Source organism: Sciurus carolinensis, chromosome 6 (assembly GCF_902686445.1).
Source record: "Sciurus carolinensis chromosome 6, mSciCar1.2, whole genome shotgun sequence".
Classification (NCBI taxonomy): Eukaryota; Metazoa; Chordata; class Mammalia; order Rodentia; family Sciuridae; genus Sciurus; species Sciurus carolinensis.
This window is the reverse complement of record NC_062218.1, coordinates 123,508,208-123,522,708: the sequence shown is the minus strand read 5'-3', so window position 1 is coordinate 123,522,708 and position 14,501 is coordinate 123,508,208. Positions and strand designations below refer to the sequence as shown.

At 36.0% G+C, this 14,501-nt stretch overlaps 1 protein-coding gene across 2 annotated transcripts in view; it reads left to right on the top strand.

The window, feature by feature from the left end:
* The window catches only part of Lvrn (laeverin), a 110,105-nt gene that overhangs the window by 55,615 nt on the left and 39,989 nt on the right, over positions 1-14,501 (top strand). For both annotated transcript variants that reach the window (XM_047555723.1, XM_047555722.1), the window contains exons 17-19: positions 855-1,022; positions 1,226-1,363; positions 10,212-10,287. In XM_047555723.1, the coding sequence (XP_047411679.1) occupies positions 855-1,022; positions 1,226-1,363; positions 10,212-10,287 (382 nt within the window). The remainder of the gene's footprint in view (positions 1-854; positions 1,023-1,225; positions 1,364-10,211; positions 10,288-14,501) is intronic.

Genomic DNA, 14,501 nt, shown 5'->3' with positions numbered 1-14,501 from the left:
TCACAGTGGCAATGATGGTGTTGTTTTCACTTGGTTAATCTCTGTGTCTAATTTATTTTCAAATGTCTTTTTAATAAAAGACATTTTATTCATTCTGTGCAGAGTGAAATAGTGGTTATCAGGGATGGATATTTGGGGAAAATGAGGAGGTGTAGGTCCAAGGATAAAAAGGTGCATGTACATAGAATGAACGTGTCTAGAAATATAATGTTAATCCTGAATATTACAATTAATGACATTGTATTGATTTGGTATTTTTGCTAAAAGAGTAAATTTTAGGTGTTCTTGACACCAAAAAAAAAATTGTCTTCATATAACAATAGAATTCGAATTTTTAGGTAAATTGTCAACCATGACCTCTCGTTGCTAGTGCATTCTTTCCGTAAACAACTTAGCAGAGAATTCTCTCTTCTACTTGTTTTGAGTCTTAATAGGTTGTTCTTTGTGATTATTTATTCACGTTAGGTCTATGGACTTATCAGAGTATCACTCTGTCTCTCTCTCTAAATTTGAAGTCTCACTGAAAACAGAGACTACATTTTTGTCTTCATTACCTTTACCACATGAGAAATGTGACAATGAGTTTGAAGACTAAACTGCTTATATCCATGTATACCATACTATTCAAATTTATTTCTCTCTGAAAACTCTAATTAACTTTCTAAGTTAAGTAGATAATCTCTTCTCATGGTATTAATGGAAATGACAGTTCCCACATTACCTTTCTAGATCTCTACTTTTGATCTTTCTGTCTGGGATCTCAAATTTTTTTTCTAAATTTCTACTTTTAAATATATGACAACCTGAATAATTTAATTACTATGAGAAATATCATTGCATGTTATACCTTACAGAATACCTTATCCAATTAAAAATGTGATTTTATGTTATGGCATTGCCTTGGGAAGTGATAAAGAATGGGACTTTTTGTTAAATGTCTACATTAATACAACAAAGGAGGAGGAGAGGATCCAACTTGCTTATGCAATGAGCTGCAGTAAAGACCCATGGATACTTAACAGGTGATTGTGGACAACTTACTTTGAAAGTTCCTGGTGGAGGGACACAATTCATAGACCAAAGGGAGAAAAACAGAAATGTGCTAATCCAAGATTTAAGAAGAAACATTTATGAATTGCTAACTTAGAACCATGGGGTTTTAATTCAATTTATTTGACTATGTGTTGGATTTTTTAAAACTTTTTTTGCAAATGCACTCTTGCAGATACATGGAGTATGCCATCGTTACCTCTCCATTCACTTTTAATGAAACAAATGTAATAGAAGCTGTGGCAGCATCTGAAGCTGGCCGGTGCATAGCAAAGGATTTCTTAGTCAACAATTGGCAAGCTGTGAGTGAAAGGTAAGAAGGAAGCTGAGATCTCTCTTGTATTGAGGTCACTGACCTGTGCCAACTTTGGGCTGGCATTGATGCAAAAGTTCTTTGCATTGCCTTGGCCATAGTTTAGAGAAGCAATGATCTAAACCTGCATTTTGTCTCCCATAAACTGGAAGCCATTACTTACCTTCAGTTTTGGATTTCTGTGTAAAAAAGGATTTGCACAGGATACTTATCTACCTCAGTTTCCCCATCACACTCACAAAAAATGTTTGTCTTAAGAGTTGTGGATTTGAACAGGTGGTTCTTTTGGTATGTGTATATGTGATCCACTCATTTATTTCATGACTTTATTTCATCACCCTATCTTTAAGAAATAATGCCCAGCCGGGCACAGTGCTATACACCTGAAATCCCAGCAACTTGGGAGGCTGAGGCAGGAGGATAGTGAGTTCAAAGCCAGCCTCAGCAATTTAGTAAGGCCCTAAACAACTTAGTGAGACCCTGTCTCTACATAAAATATTCAAAATGGCTGGATATGTGGCCCAGTAGTTAAGTGCACTTGGGTTTAATCCCATGCCCCCACCCAAAAAAAGAATACTCATTACTCTGGTGGCCTGGATGTTGCTAATGTCTTTAATTTTTTTGTCAGATTTCTTTTACATAGCTGAATTCTGTATTCTTGAGCACTTTAAATTTCTTACTTAAGATTAAATTTGCTTGCTTCCTAGCACCTGTGTTGGGTAAAATATATGTTAACATGTAAAATTCAAGATAGCACACCCTCCATGACTGGTCTTTCTAAAACATTTCTTAACCATTAATTCTGAAAAACCCAGAATTAACCTGTTCTACCTGCTATAAATTTAGCAGCTACAAAGTAGCCAATAGTTAAGATGCAAGTACCTGAAAAGTTATAAAATACCTTTTCTAAAAAAGTTTATCCCTTTGGAACAAAAATATGTAGAATATAAATATTTAAGAATGTGAATATGATTCTCTTACATGGCAAAATAATGGAATGTTTTCCTTTTGTAAACATTTGTGGAACACCTTTACAATACCAGAAAGATGTTTTTGAGTCAGAAATTTTGAATGTGCAGTTGAAAATTCATTTATACTATACCACTTCTCTGATTCACAATGGAACATATATATTATACCCACATAATAAGAATATTTTCCTTTTCTCCTGTTTTAGGCTATCTGTCATTGTTGGTTCTTTGCCTTAGGAGGTTGTTTGGAGTTGAATTTTGCCTTCTAACTCTGCTTGGGTCATTAAAGACAATCCCCTCCTTCCTCAACTGTAACTCCCACTGGGAATTCAGAGGTCGAGTTTGAATTCAGAATTATGTACACAGGTACCCTTGTTGCATGAAGTTTCGGAGATTTGAGCTTCATGGGCAGTCTGTTGGTCTCTGTTCTCTCTTCCTGGAGCTTTTGACAAAGCCCTAGGTCCCCATGCCTACTCTAGGTCTAATGGCTTTTCTGGTCTACGAAGCCATCTGTCCTTTTGTTTTGTTGGTCAGCTTGCTCAAAGTCATTCACTTTAGCTACCATCCTTGACTCTTCTTCCAGAATCTCCTGCTGACCTCTCTGGTAGCAGTTTTGGAATTAAAATATTAGGCAAACAGCTCATTTAAGAAGTGTGTCATGGGTTGCTTGAGGATGAGGATCCGAGTTGTAATCACCACAGGTGGTCACTCTCTCCATTCCTTCTGAAACACTGCTGGGTCCCAGAGAAGACACAGTTGCGTGCCAGGCTTACTGTTGAGGAGGGCCTGGCACTCGGCACCTCATACCACTTACAAGTGTTAAGGATAGTATGTACTGCTGTCGTTCAAAGTGAAGTGGTCAGCCCCAGGAGATGTCCACACACATAGAAGTGAGCCTGAGTCCCAACCAGAAACTTGCAAATTTAGCAGGGTTTCAGAATCACCTGGAGTGACCAATGAGCATGAAGACACCCAAGTCTGCCTACCCCTTCCAAATCAAAATCTGCTAGATCAGTGTAGAAAATCTGTACCTCTTACCGACTTCCCAGGTGACTTTGGTCTTGTTTGAAATGGGACAAGTTGACACTGTATTTAAAATTATATGAGGCTTCATTGCCCCAATATGATAGCTACTAGCAAATATATGGAAATTTACATTAATTAAAAGTAAGTAAAACTTAAGAGTCATTTCCGCAATTACACTAGCCCTGTTTTAAGAGCTTAGTGTGCCTATCGGACAGCACAGATAAAGAACATTTCTGTTATCACGGAGAGGTTAATTGGACAGCATTGGTCTCAGGGGGAAACAGCTGCTCAATTCCTTGTCCTTTCTTTTTATACCATACACAGCACATGTGCAAATTAAAACCTCAGAACAGGTTTATAGAATCCTGAAGTAAATAAATGCCACCTGAAACATACACCTGGCATTGCTGCTCTCTCAGCTATGATAATGCATTCTTCATATTGATGTCATTAGCCTGTAGAAGTCACTAGACTAGGAAATAAATGATAAGGGCATGCTTCTAATTGAATAGATTTCTTATTTAGATTTCTTTATTAAAAATTAGAGGACAGTTGGCCCATTCATTGGATAAATGTATTATAACCATAAGAGAAACTGAGTGTCAGGTATATGGAAGTTTTTTTTATGTGTGTGACTTTTTCTATAAATTTAAAACTACCCTGAAATGAATCTTTTTTTTTTTTTTTAAATTAGAGGATGCACAGTACATGTGTTCTATTGAAAGGGTGCTGATGGCAATAATTGCTCTTAATTTAAGTAATTTTAATTATGTTTTAATTTTTATTCCTCAGAAGAATTTAGAGAACAGGAAAATGTTGGTAACATTCTACTGAGGCTTAAATTCTACTCTCTGAAGTTTATTATCTGTCAATTTATCTAAAAGACCAAAGTAACTGTATTAAATAAGAGCATACCAGAAATTCCTTTCTTAAATTCCAAATGAGTCTTTTCATTATCTCCAAGAAGTTCCTAGATTATTAATGCATGAATTTTTAACCATGGCTTGACTACTTCTCTTTTACTCAAGAAAATACCACACTCATATAATAGATGCCGTATTTATGGCAAATTAATCTCACTCTTTTTGCACATTCTACTACAAAAAGTCTTTCAGACTCAAATAAGTTTGCTTTCTACATTGAATACATTTATTTTCAGTGTTTAGTTTATATACAGCAGTCTTGTTCAATTTTGCTGATTGTTTTATTTAGAATAGTGATATTTTTATGAATTATTAAGATAATAGTTTAATTTACTAATTAAAAAACATTATATGTCTTTAAAATGGTTCAGGAAGTTACCTTCTTTGTACATCAGAATATTAATTATCACTTACTAAACTGTTATATTTGATGAGTATTTACATATCACCAGTTTTCATGTACTTATGTATCTTCATATCTTCAACTACTTATGTACTTATGCTTTTTATACTATACTATCTTGTATAAAAAGCATAAGTTAAAAAAGATTATGCCAAATTACACTTTATATTAACTGTGCAAAAAGTATTTGTACTGGATTTTCCAAAATGTGACAGATCACTTAGGGTTTCTCAAGTGTGTTCCACTGAATGTTATTCATGGAAGACACTGATAAGCCTTCTGCGAACAAGGTAGAAATAGCCCAAGCTGTTTCACGACTGTCTGTTTTCACTAGCCCTCTTGTAAACTTACAAGATACGATAGCATTGTAAAGTCTCAAAAAACCTTGCATAAATAAATGTGGAGTTTTCCACGCTTTTTGACTACTTAGCATCTTACAGGTACAGTTTTTCTAAACACAGGTTTTGGATATGTGTTAGCTTTTTTTGCTGTGATCAAAATACCTGACAAGAACAATTTAGAGAAGAAAGGTTTATTTGGGGTCATGGTTTCAGAGGTTCATTCCATGGTCAGCCAGCTTCATTGTTCTGGTACTGAGGTGAGACAGTACCATCATGGTGGAAGGATATAGTGGAGGAAAGCTGTTCATTTCATAGCAGCTTAAGAAGCACAGAGGGAGGAATAGGCTGGAGAGAAGACAGACTTGTCCATGGCATGCTAATAGTGACATACTTCCTCCAATGAGGTCCTACCCCTCCCCCAATAGTCTATTCAACCACATGATGAGATCAGAGCACTCATAGTCCAATTATTATTTAAAAACTCCTCTTCTGAACACATGAGATTTTGGGGTACCTTCTGTAAGCACAGAACGATGGATGCAGACTTCAACAGATTCAGAGAAGACTTATTCATTCAAGGCACTATTGGGACTCATTTTCCAGATGGGAAAATGGCCATCACTTACAGAAGGGATTTTGGTTTTATATGGTACAATGAAGATGGTGTAATCATTGGAAAATGTGGACTTGTAGTTTGGACAGTCAGGGGCTAGTTATACAGGTTAAAAGGTTGAAACTCATTATTATCTGGGGAGATAGGAGTCCAGATCCTGAGGGATGAGTACTCAAATCTTGCCCATTGCTTATTTTTCTCTGGGATCCCTTGTTTCCCAGAGTTTCAAAATTTGCTGTGCCTCCATTTAGGGCTAATTTGCAATGGGGGAAAGTCAAAGTTCGGGTCCAGCATTCAGTATTTGCCCCTTTCCTTTAGGATTCATTGTTTTAAGGAAAGGATTTACTGGGAAGTTAATCCTTGGCTAGTTTTCCCCTCCCTCCTCCAGAGCTACACCTCTCCTTCCTTTTCTTTGGGAGCTATCTTGTAGGAATATTATTTTCCATAACCTTTCACATTCTATAGACAAACCATAATAGGATACTCTACTGTCAACAAAATGTCTCTTTGCCAGTTGACCACATACTTCAGAAGAAGAACAGATGAGAGAGACAATTTTTCCAGCCTTTTCATTTAGAACTGGAACTGAAACAACATCTATTTATTTTTTGTCTACTACTTGACATTTAGTCTTTGGTTTTCTCTTCTGTAAAATGACAGATGTTGTATCAGACAAATTCTAAGTTTCTTTCCGGTAACAAAATTCTTTAGTTTTTTTTTTCTTTTCTTTTTCTTTCTTTTTTTTTTTTTTAATTTTAAGGTACAGTCCAAGCGCTTGTGGGGATATCAAGTGATTAGGACATAGGTCTGATGAATGCTGTGGAGGAGAACTCTCAAGGGCTTTGGGGATTCAAAAGGAAGTGGGGAATGGATTGTGATTTGAAGAGTGGTTTGGAAAAATCCTTCTACATGAAGACTAGACAGCAGGAAATGTCAGGAGGCAGGGCTGGGAGGCTGTTTTGGGTCTGGTCACAAAAACTAATCTGTTGGAACTTAGAGCACTGGAGAGGGGAAGATAGGGTTGAGAAGATAAATTTGGGGGTAGGGGGATTAACAAGCCTTGAATATCTGCCAAGGAGTTTGATTTTGTGTGTTCTTCACTGGTGATTTCTCATTTCTAACTTGTGTCTATGAGGCACAAACTGGTTGTGCTTAATGCTGATGGTGTGTTAAGGCTATTAGGGCACTTCCAGAATCGGGGGTTGAGGGAAGATCTACAAAGAACACTATAGCAAAGTGGTGGTTTATTCCTCTAAGAATTATATAAAGTGTCTCTTCATTATTTTCCTTGTCCTTTTACTTGATGTGATTTTATTTTTTTCAATTACACACGATTCCATTAAAGACATAATATGTCACAGAGCACAGAGTTAAGAGTACAAATGTAGAATCAGGCCAATCATAGGTTGAAGTGAATGTGACCTTAAACAAGTTTTTAAATCTAAGCTTCAGTTTTTTTATTCCTAACATGGGAATAATAATAATAATTATGTTTTAAGATAGTTTATTAATATGCTACTTAAAGTATTTGGCACACAATAAATGCTTGATGTTCATTATTATTAATATTATCTTATTGGATTGATGTATCTGTTTTATTATGAGTCCCCATGTCAATCAGTTTCTCTCTCAATACTGTCACTTTCTACTTTATGACATTGATAACATCCTTCAGCACTCTTGGAATGCCATGATTAGAGTGAAAAAAACATGCCTTCAGGTTGGTCCTTTAAAATGTTTATATTTGCAATAATTGCAGTTTTCACAACCACCTGTAAAATAATTAGCAATTAATTTTATAGGCATTTAATTAACCAAGACTCAGAAGTTTTTAATGGATTGTGGGATTGGTCTTGGCTGTAGAATATAGAATTAGGATGAGCATGCGCAGAGGGGCTTTCCACCACTCCCATATGGTGTTGTCCTTCTGGGATCCTGTGCTTAGGGATACAGATTTAATGGGCATGGAATGGACAGGCTGGCACATCTAAATGCAGAAACAAACATCATCTCATGTCTGGCTTTGGTCCTGGTCATGGAGTGGTCAACACTGGTTTTGAGTATGTCCTTCCCTCGTCTCAAGCACTCATGGGCACATGTCTCACATGCAGGCAGGTTCATGCATGTCGTTTCCCATACTACGGTCATTAATGTTGAGCACACTGACTATCAGTCCACAGACCTCTCCTCCCCTCAGCCAGCTCTAGCTGTCTTCCCAGGGAACCTGATCCAGATAAATATGTTCAAACATCTGATTCGGTAAAATGACTTGGTCCTGCTCCCACTCCCATGTGCAGAGCATTGCACTTGCAGCTGTGGGGAATTTAGTTAATTGCTGAACTAAAGATGAATTTTTGAATGCTGACTCCAAGGGAGACTCCACCTTCCTTGGAAAGATATCTTTTAAATTACAGAAAGTCAGTAGGTAACAGCTGTGTATGGATCCTGTGAAAGAACTTGGAACAGGGTGAAGCAATAATATTCATGTGACTTTTTTATTGTATGTGTTAGAAGTGGTGATCCTGCCCTTGCCATCCTTGTTAAGTGGGCTTCATGGCTTATAGAAAAACCCTTAAGCTTCATTTAAATACGGAATTCAATCAATTTCACACCTAACTGATCCAAAAGGAAACCTTCCCTCCTCTTCCCTAAATACATGATTTCTTCCACTGTTATTATATTGCATAAATCCTAAGCTTGAAAGCATGGATTCATTTTCTCTTCTGCTCTGTATTTCATGGTAGAAACAGGGTTGAAAAAGGTTGCAGAGGAACACAAGCAAACTGAGATGTTATCAAAGTGCAGTGCCCAACACTGGAGAGCCTGTTCCTGTGACCAGGCCTGGGATTAGGCTTCAGTGCTCCCCAGCTTGCCTGGTGGCCATGCTCTTCGCAGGGAATCAGACCTGGCTGGGGACAGTGGGGAGAACTAAGAGAAATGGGAGAGGCTGAAAGTCAATCAGACTAGCGTACCAAATCACTGTACCCACACTAGCATTGAGTGTTAGTTACCATTTTTTACAATGGATAAAAGGGTAGCTATTGACATACATTGGCTAATTATATCAATTACAATAAATTTGAATCCTGAGGTATAAACTATTTGTAATGCAAGATAATGCATTTTTCAAGAGTGATAAATCATGTCTTTCTCAAAAACAACTCCTGAGATTGAGGAATCTAACTCTGTTGTTCTAATTTTTACACTTGGTAATTTGCCAGAGGTAATTTCAAACCCAGCCCCATTTCTTGGTATCACCGTTCTCCTGTTTCTGGCCGAAAATCACACATTTAACATAGTAGGCAGCTTTCCTCTTTTTTACTTTTGTCCTTAAGTTTGAAACTTGCTTTTTTTGAAACTCAAATTTCTTATACTTTGGGTTCTTTTCTGCTTACTTGTCTATTTAAAATGGAGAACAAAGGACTGGGGATGTGGCTCAGTGGTAAAAGTGCTTGCTTAGCATGTGTGAGGTTCTGAGTTCCATCCCCGGCATGGGCAAGGAGATATTTGCTCTTTCCCCATAGACAGAGGTTTGCTTGCTGAATGTCTCATGTCCTGTCTTTGCTTCAGTAGTCACAGCTTGTCTCAGTTGGAACCCTAAAAACCCAAAGCTCAATTTTCTCTTACTTTCATTTTCATATATGCCGAATTTACTCTTTTTTAAATAATTTATTTATTTTGATTGATTATACACAAATGGGGTATAACAAATTTACTCTTACAATTTTTAATTTCAAGTACACATTTCAAAGTAAATCAATTGCATGAATTAACTGTCAAGGCAACTGAACCATTTCTTTTTCAGTCCATTATAATAATCATATTTTAATGTAATTTTTCTTTCTTTCTTTTAATGCATCCAAAAGTCATTTATTTACATTTTTAGCTACAGCAACACTTTGGACAGGTATGTATCTGCTCTCTTTCCATAGCAACAGTTTTTTTCAGATGATTCTTGTTAGATACTCAAGGACACTGAACTGAAGGGCAGTTTTTAATTACCATGCCTATTGGAGGTTGGTCAGGTTGACATGGGACTGAGTTTTCAGTGATCATCAACATTCTGAGAATATCTGAAGGTAGGAATCCTCTCTCCCAAAACATAACTAATACAACATTTTTAATGCACTGAAGAATGCTTTAGTTAGTGTTCTGAAACTGATCCTATGTCAACTATTGCTTTGTAAGGGGCATGATTTACATATTTATTTACTACCTTATAAATTTTCTTAATTTGAGACATGGAACACGTATTCTACCTCATTATTTTAATAAGCAAAACTGTTGCTTTTAAGAAGAGATTTAAAAAAAAAAGAAGAGATTTTCATATATAAATAAAGCTTTAAAAACTGTTACACAAATCAGTATTTATAGATGTTTTTAGTGCTAAAAGAACATTCCATATAAAAGATTTTCTGTTAAAAGATGAAATTAAACTTCATACCTGTTTTTGCCTAGATTTGGGAGATAGGAATGAATAAGTGTGTTATATTTAGTATTTACCTGCTGCATAAAACACAGCTTTATTTTGCAAAATACTTTTGACCCGTGATTCGCATCTTATTTTGTAGGTATGGAACACAATCACTGGTTACTCTAATATACATAATTGGAAGAACCATAAGTACAGATCTACAGATCATGGAGGTAAGCACCTTAAATATTGTGAAACATAATGATACTTTGGAAAGCAGTTATGATACAAAATTGGACTTGCTAAAATTAAAAATAATGTGCTTACCTAAATTATTACACTCTATATTTCCATTTGCTTTATTGTAATATGACCATACAGTGGAATAGTACCCCCAAATACAAAAGGAATAAATTTGTGTAGCAGCACAGATGACTCTCAAGTTTGTTATGTTGAGTAAAAGAACCCAGTTGCATTCTGGGAAACTCTAAAGTGACAATGGCTGCCTGGGACAGAAGAAGGGATGAACTGTAAAACCGCAAGAGGGAATTCTTCTGAGTGATGAAAATGAGTACTGTATCTTGATTGAAGTTGTGGTTTCAAAGGTCATGGATCCAAACTCATTGACTTATACAGCTAAAGTAGACAGTTTATTGGTCATAAATTACATCCCAATAAAACTGATTAAATTGGGCTGGGGAGATAGATCAGTCGGTAGAGTGCTTGCCTTGCATGCACAAGACCCTGGGTTCAATCCCCAGCACCCCAAAAGCAAAAGAAAACAAAACTGATTAAACTAAACACCATGGCCTGAAACTATATTAATAAGTATAGGAAGAGGCTGTGTAAACAAGAAAAGAAACTCAACCTGCTGCAAGCAAGTAAACAAATAAATATGTAGGACCTCAAGGCCTAATATTTGATCCTAAGTTAAAAAAATAAAAATAAAAAAGGAGGACAGTCTGTTATGTAGTCATGAGGGAATTCCTGAAGGAATTATTTTTGTTTGGGATTTGGCTGACCTGAGGCTGAGCTGTCAGGACTTGACATATCAGGGAGTCCCAGCACAGGGGGGAGGAGGGCACACCCAGAACATGCTGGGAATGAAGCTTCCAGGATCAAGACTGAGATTTTGTTTGTATCTTCCAATACACATTAGTTCATCTTTGGCTTTACAAAAACCAGTAAAGTTGTGTTGTTGTTTAATAAAGGACTGAATAAAATTGGTATAAATTTAGCATTCCTCAAAATTCCAAAACTATAGTCTCTGTAGTTTTGGGAAAATGCAAAAAAAAAAAAAAAAATGTATTTAGCAGTAGCTATTATTGCAATTCTAAAAACAAATTAGTTATGGTGGATATCTTGTCAAAGTATTAGTGTCCAAGAGTCAGTTCACATGATAATAATTAAATAAATAATAAAAACAAAAGTGAAAAAGAAGTCATCTGAGTCCCTCATCCCCACCCATGCATGCAGCTTCTTCCATATATCCTTACATCTCTGGCCTGGTCTTAATGCTCCTCCCTGCCAGAAGCCTGGCCTTACTCATGCTCTTAAGCACACATGGAATCCTTCTATGGTCCTGTAGGTCCCCCACCCTCCCACCACTGCAGCAACCCAATCATGGGCAAGCCACCTGTGGTATGGAGCTGTGGACATGTGGCTCCCACTTACTGGCAAGTGTGGGCAGGGAAGTAAACAGTGAGAGGTTAGTTCCTAGCTCCTTAACCTACTTTCCCATAGAACTTTTTCACACACAGTACTTAGGCTTGATAGCCTAATTACTACTCAATCTCAAGTACATCAAGGTTTAAGTGAGTTTTATGAACTGGTATAAGTACACTATCATTTTACGGTTATATGTGTTCTGAGTTCTAACTCAACACACAAATAGACTTTCAGAATATCACTTATTCTGTTGGTGTCTGACTTAATGTATAATATTGTGGCAAATGTTCCAATAACTGAGTGCTAGACCTGATCCATTGAGAGTTTATTAAAGGATGAATTCACTGTCAAAATAGTTTTTTTTTTTAATTTTAACTGATACATAAAATTGTACATATTTATGGAGTAACTTTTGATGTTTCAATTCAAATCAGGGCATACCTATCTATCTCCTCCTTATCTACTCTCTTATTATTTCTTTGTGATGAAAACATTTGAAATCCTTTCTTCTAGTTTTTAAAAACAAATTACAGTACATTATCATCATCTATAACTACCCCACTGTGCGTTAGCACACCAGAACCCTTTTTCTCCCATCTAACTATAGCTTAATATTTGTTAATCAACCTTTCTCCACATCTCCCTCCCCCTACTCTGTCCACAATCTCTGGTAACCACCATTTTACTCTCAACTTCTATGAGATCACTTTTTTAGATTCCACAATCATGTCATGCTTGTCTTTCTGTGCCTGGCTTATTTCACTTAGCATGATGATCTCCAGGTCCATCCATGTTTTTGCAAATGATAGGATTTCATTCTTTTTCATGGCTCAATAGTATATCATTATGTATATGTATATACTACATTTTCTTTATCCATTCAGCAGTTGATGGATGCTTGGGTTATTTCCATTTCTTGGCTCTTGTGAGTAGTGCTGCAATGAACATGGAGTGCAGATATCTCTTTGACAGAGCAATTTCATTTCCTTTAGATATATACCCAGTAATGGGATTGTTGGATCATATGGCAATTCTTTTTAAAAAAGAATATTCATACTATTTACCCTAATGTTTATATTAATTTACATTCCCACCAATAGTGAACAAGGGTTCCCTCTTCTCCACATCCTTTTCAGTCCTTTCTATCGTTTGTTTATACAGTGGTTGTTCTAACTGGAGTAAAGTGACAACACACTGTGGTTTTGATTTGCATTTCTCTTATGATTACTATTATTGAGCATTCTTTCATGTAACCATTGGCCATTTTTGAGTTTTCTTTTGAGAAATGTCTAGATTTGTTGCCCATTATTATTATTTTTGCTAGTGAGTTTGGAGAGTTTCTTTTATATTGTATTTATTAAACGCTTTTCAGAAATATAAGTTAACTAATATTTTCTTCCATTCTGTAGGTTGTCTCTGCACCAAAGTTTTTTAATTTGGTGAACTGCCATTTGTCTGCTTTTGCTTTTGTTTTCTATGCTTTTGGAGTCTAGTCCAAAAAATACCATTGCCATTCCAATCTCCTGAAGTGTTTCCCCTGTTGGCAGTTTCATAGTTTCAGGTCTTACATTGAGGTATTTAATCCATTATGAGTTGATCTTTGTGTGTGGTGAGGTAGAGGGGTCTAGCTTCATTCTTCCACATGTGCCTCTTCATTTTTCCCAGCATTTATTTCTTGATACAACTGGCCTTTCTCCAATGCATGTTCTTAGCACTGTTGTCAAAGATCAGTTGTTTATAAATGTGTGTGGGTTTACTTCTAGCTTCTCTATTCTGTTCCACAAGTCGATATGTCTGTTTTTATGCCAATAGCATACTGCTTTAGTTACTGCAACTTTGCTAATGTTTTGAAGTTAGGTAGTGCAATGCCTCCTGCCTTTTTTTTTTTTTTTTTTTAAACTCAAGATTCTTTTGGCTATTCAGGTGGTGTGTGTGTGTGTGTGTTCCTATACATATTTTAGAAATTTTTTCTAGTTCTGTGAAGAATCTCATTGGTATATTCATAAGGATTACATTGAATCTATAGATTACTTTCAGGAGTATGGACATTTTACCAATATTGATTCTTCCAGGCTATGAACATTGGATGTCTTTCCATTTCCTTTGTGTCCTCTTCATTTTTTTTATCAGTGTTTTTTGTAGTTCTCATTGTTAGAGTTCTTTCAACTCTTTGGCTAAATTTATTCCTGGTTATTTAGTTATTTGGTAGCTACCAGAAATAAAGTTATTTATCTGCTTTTTTTTTTTTTAATAATTTACTATTTGTGTTTACAAATGCTATTGAATTTTGGTTTTTTGGTTTTATATCTTGCAACTTCACTGAATGTTTTATTAGTTCTAAGAGTTTTTTGGTGGAATCTTTGGTATTTTCTAAATATAAAATCATGCCGTCTACAAACTGATAATTAGATTAAAATATTAAAAAATAAAAGATAAAATTTGCATTATACACCAAATTTTGAACTTTGGAAATTATAAAGTTTCCTTTGAGATACAAGAGTTTCACTGTATCTCTGTCCATAAATCTTGCATAATATCCAGTGTACATTCAGTAAATATTTATGGAGGCTTAGGATGTGCTTGGGAATAGATAGAGTTCTTGCTTTGTGAGCTTTCTAGTGTGCATGTGACTTTTCTGGGTAAGCATAGTCTTCATCACATTGTCTCAGTCACCAGTCCCCCCCAGGGACGCATAGTCTAGGTATATACATTCCTACTTATTCCAACTCTTGTTGCCCTTTTGCAGAATTATGTTGCCATTTGGTGTGAGCTTTGTTTC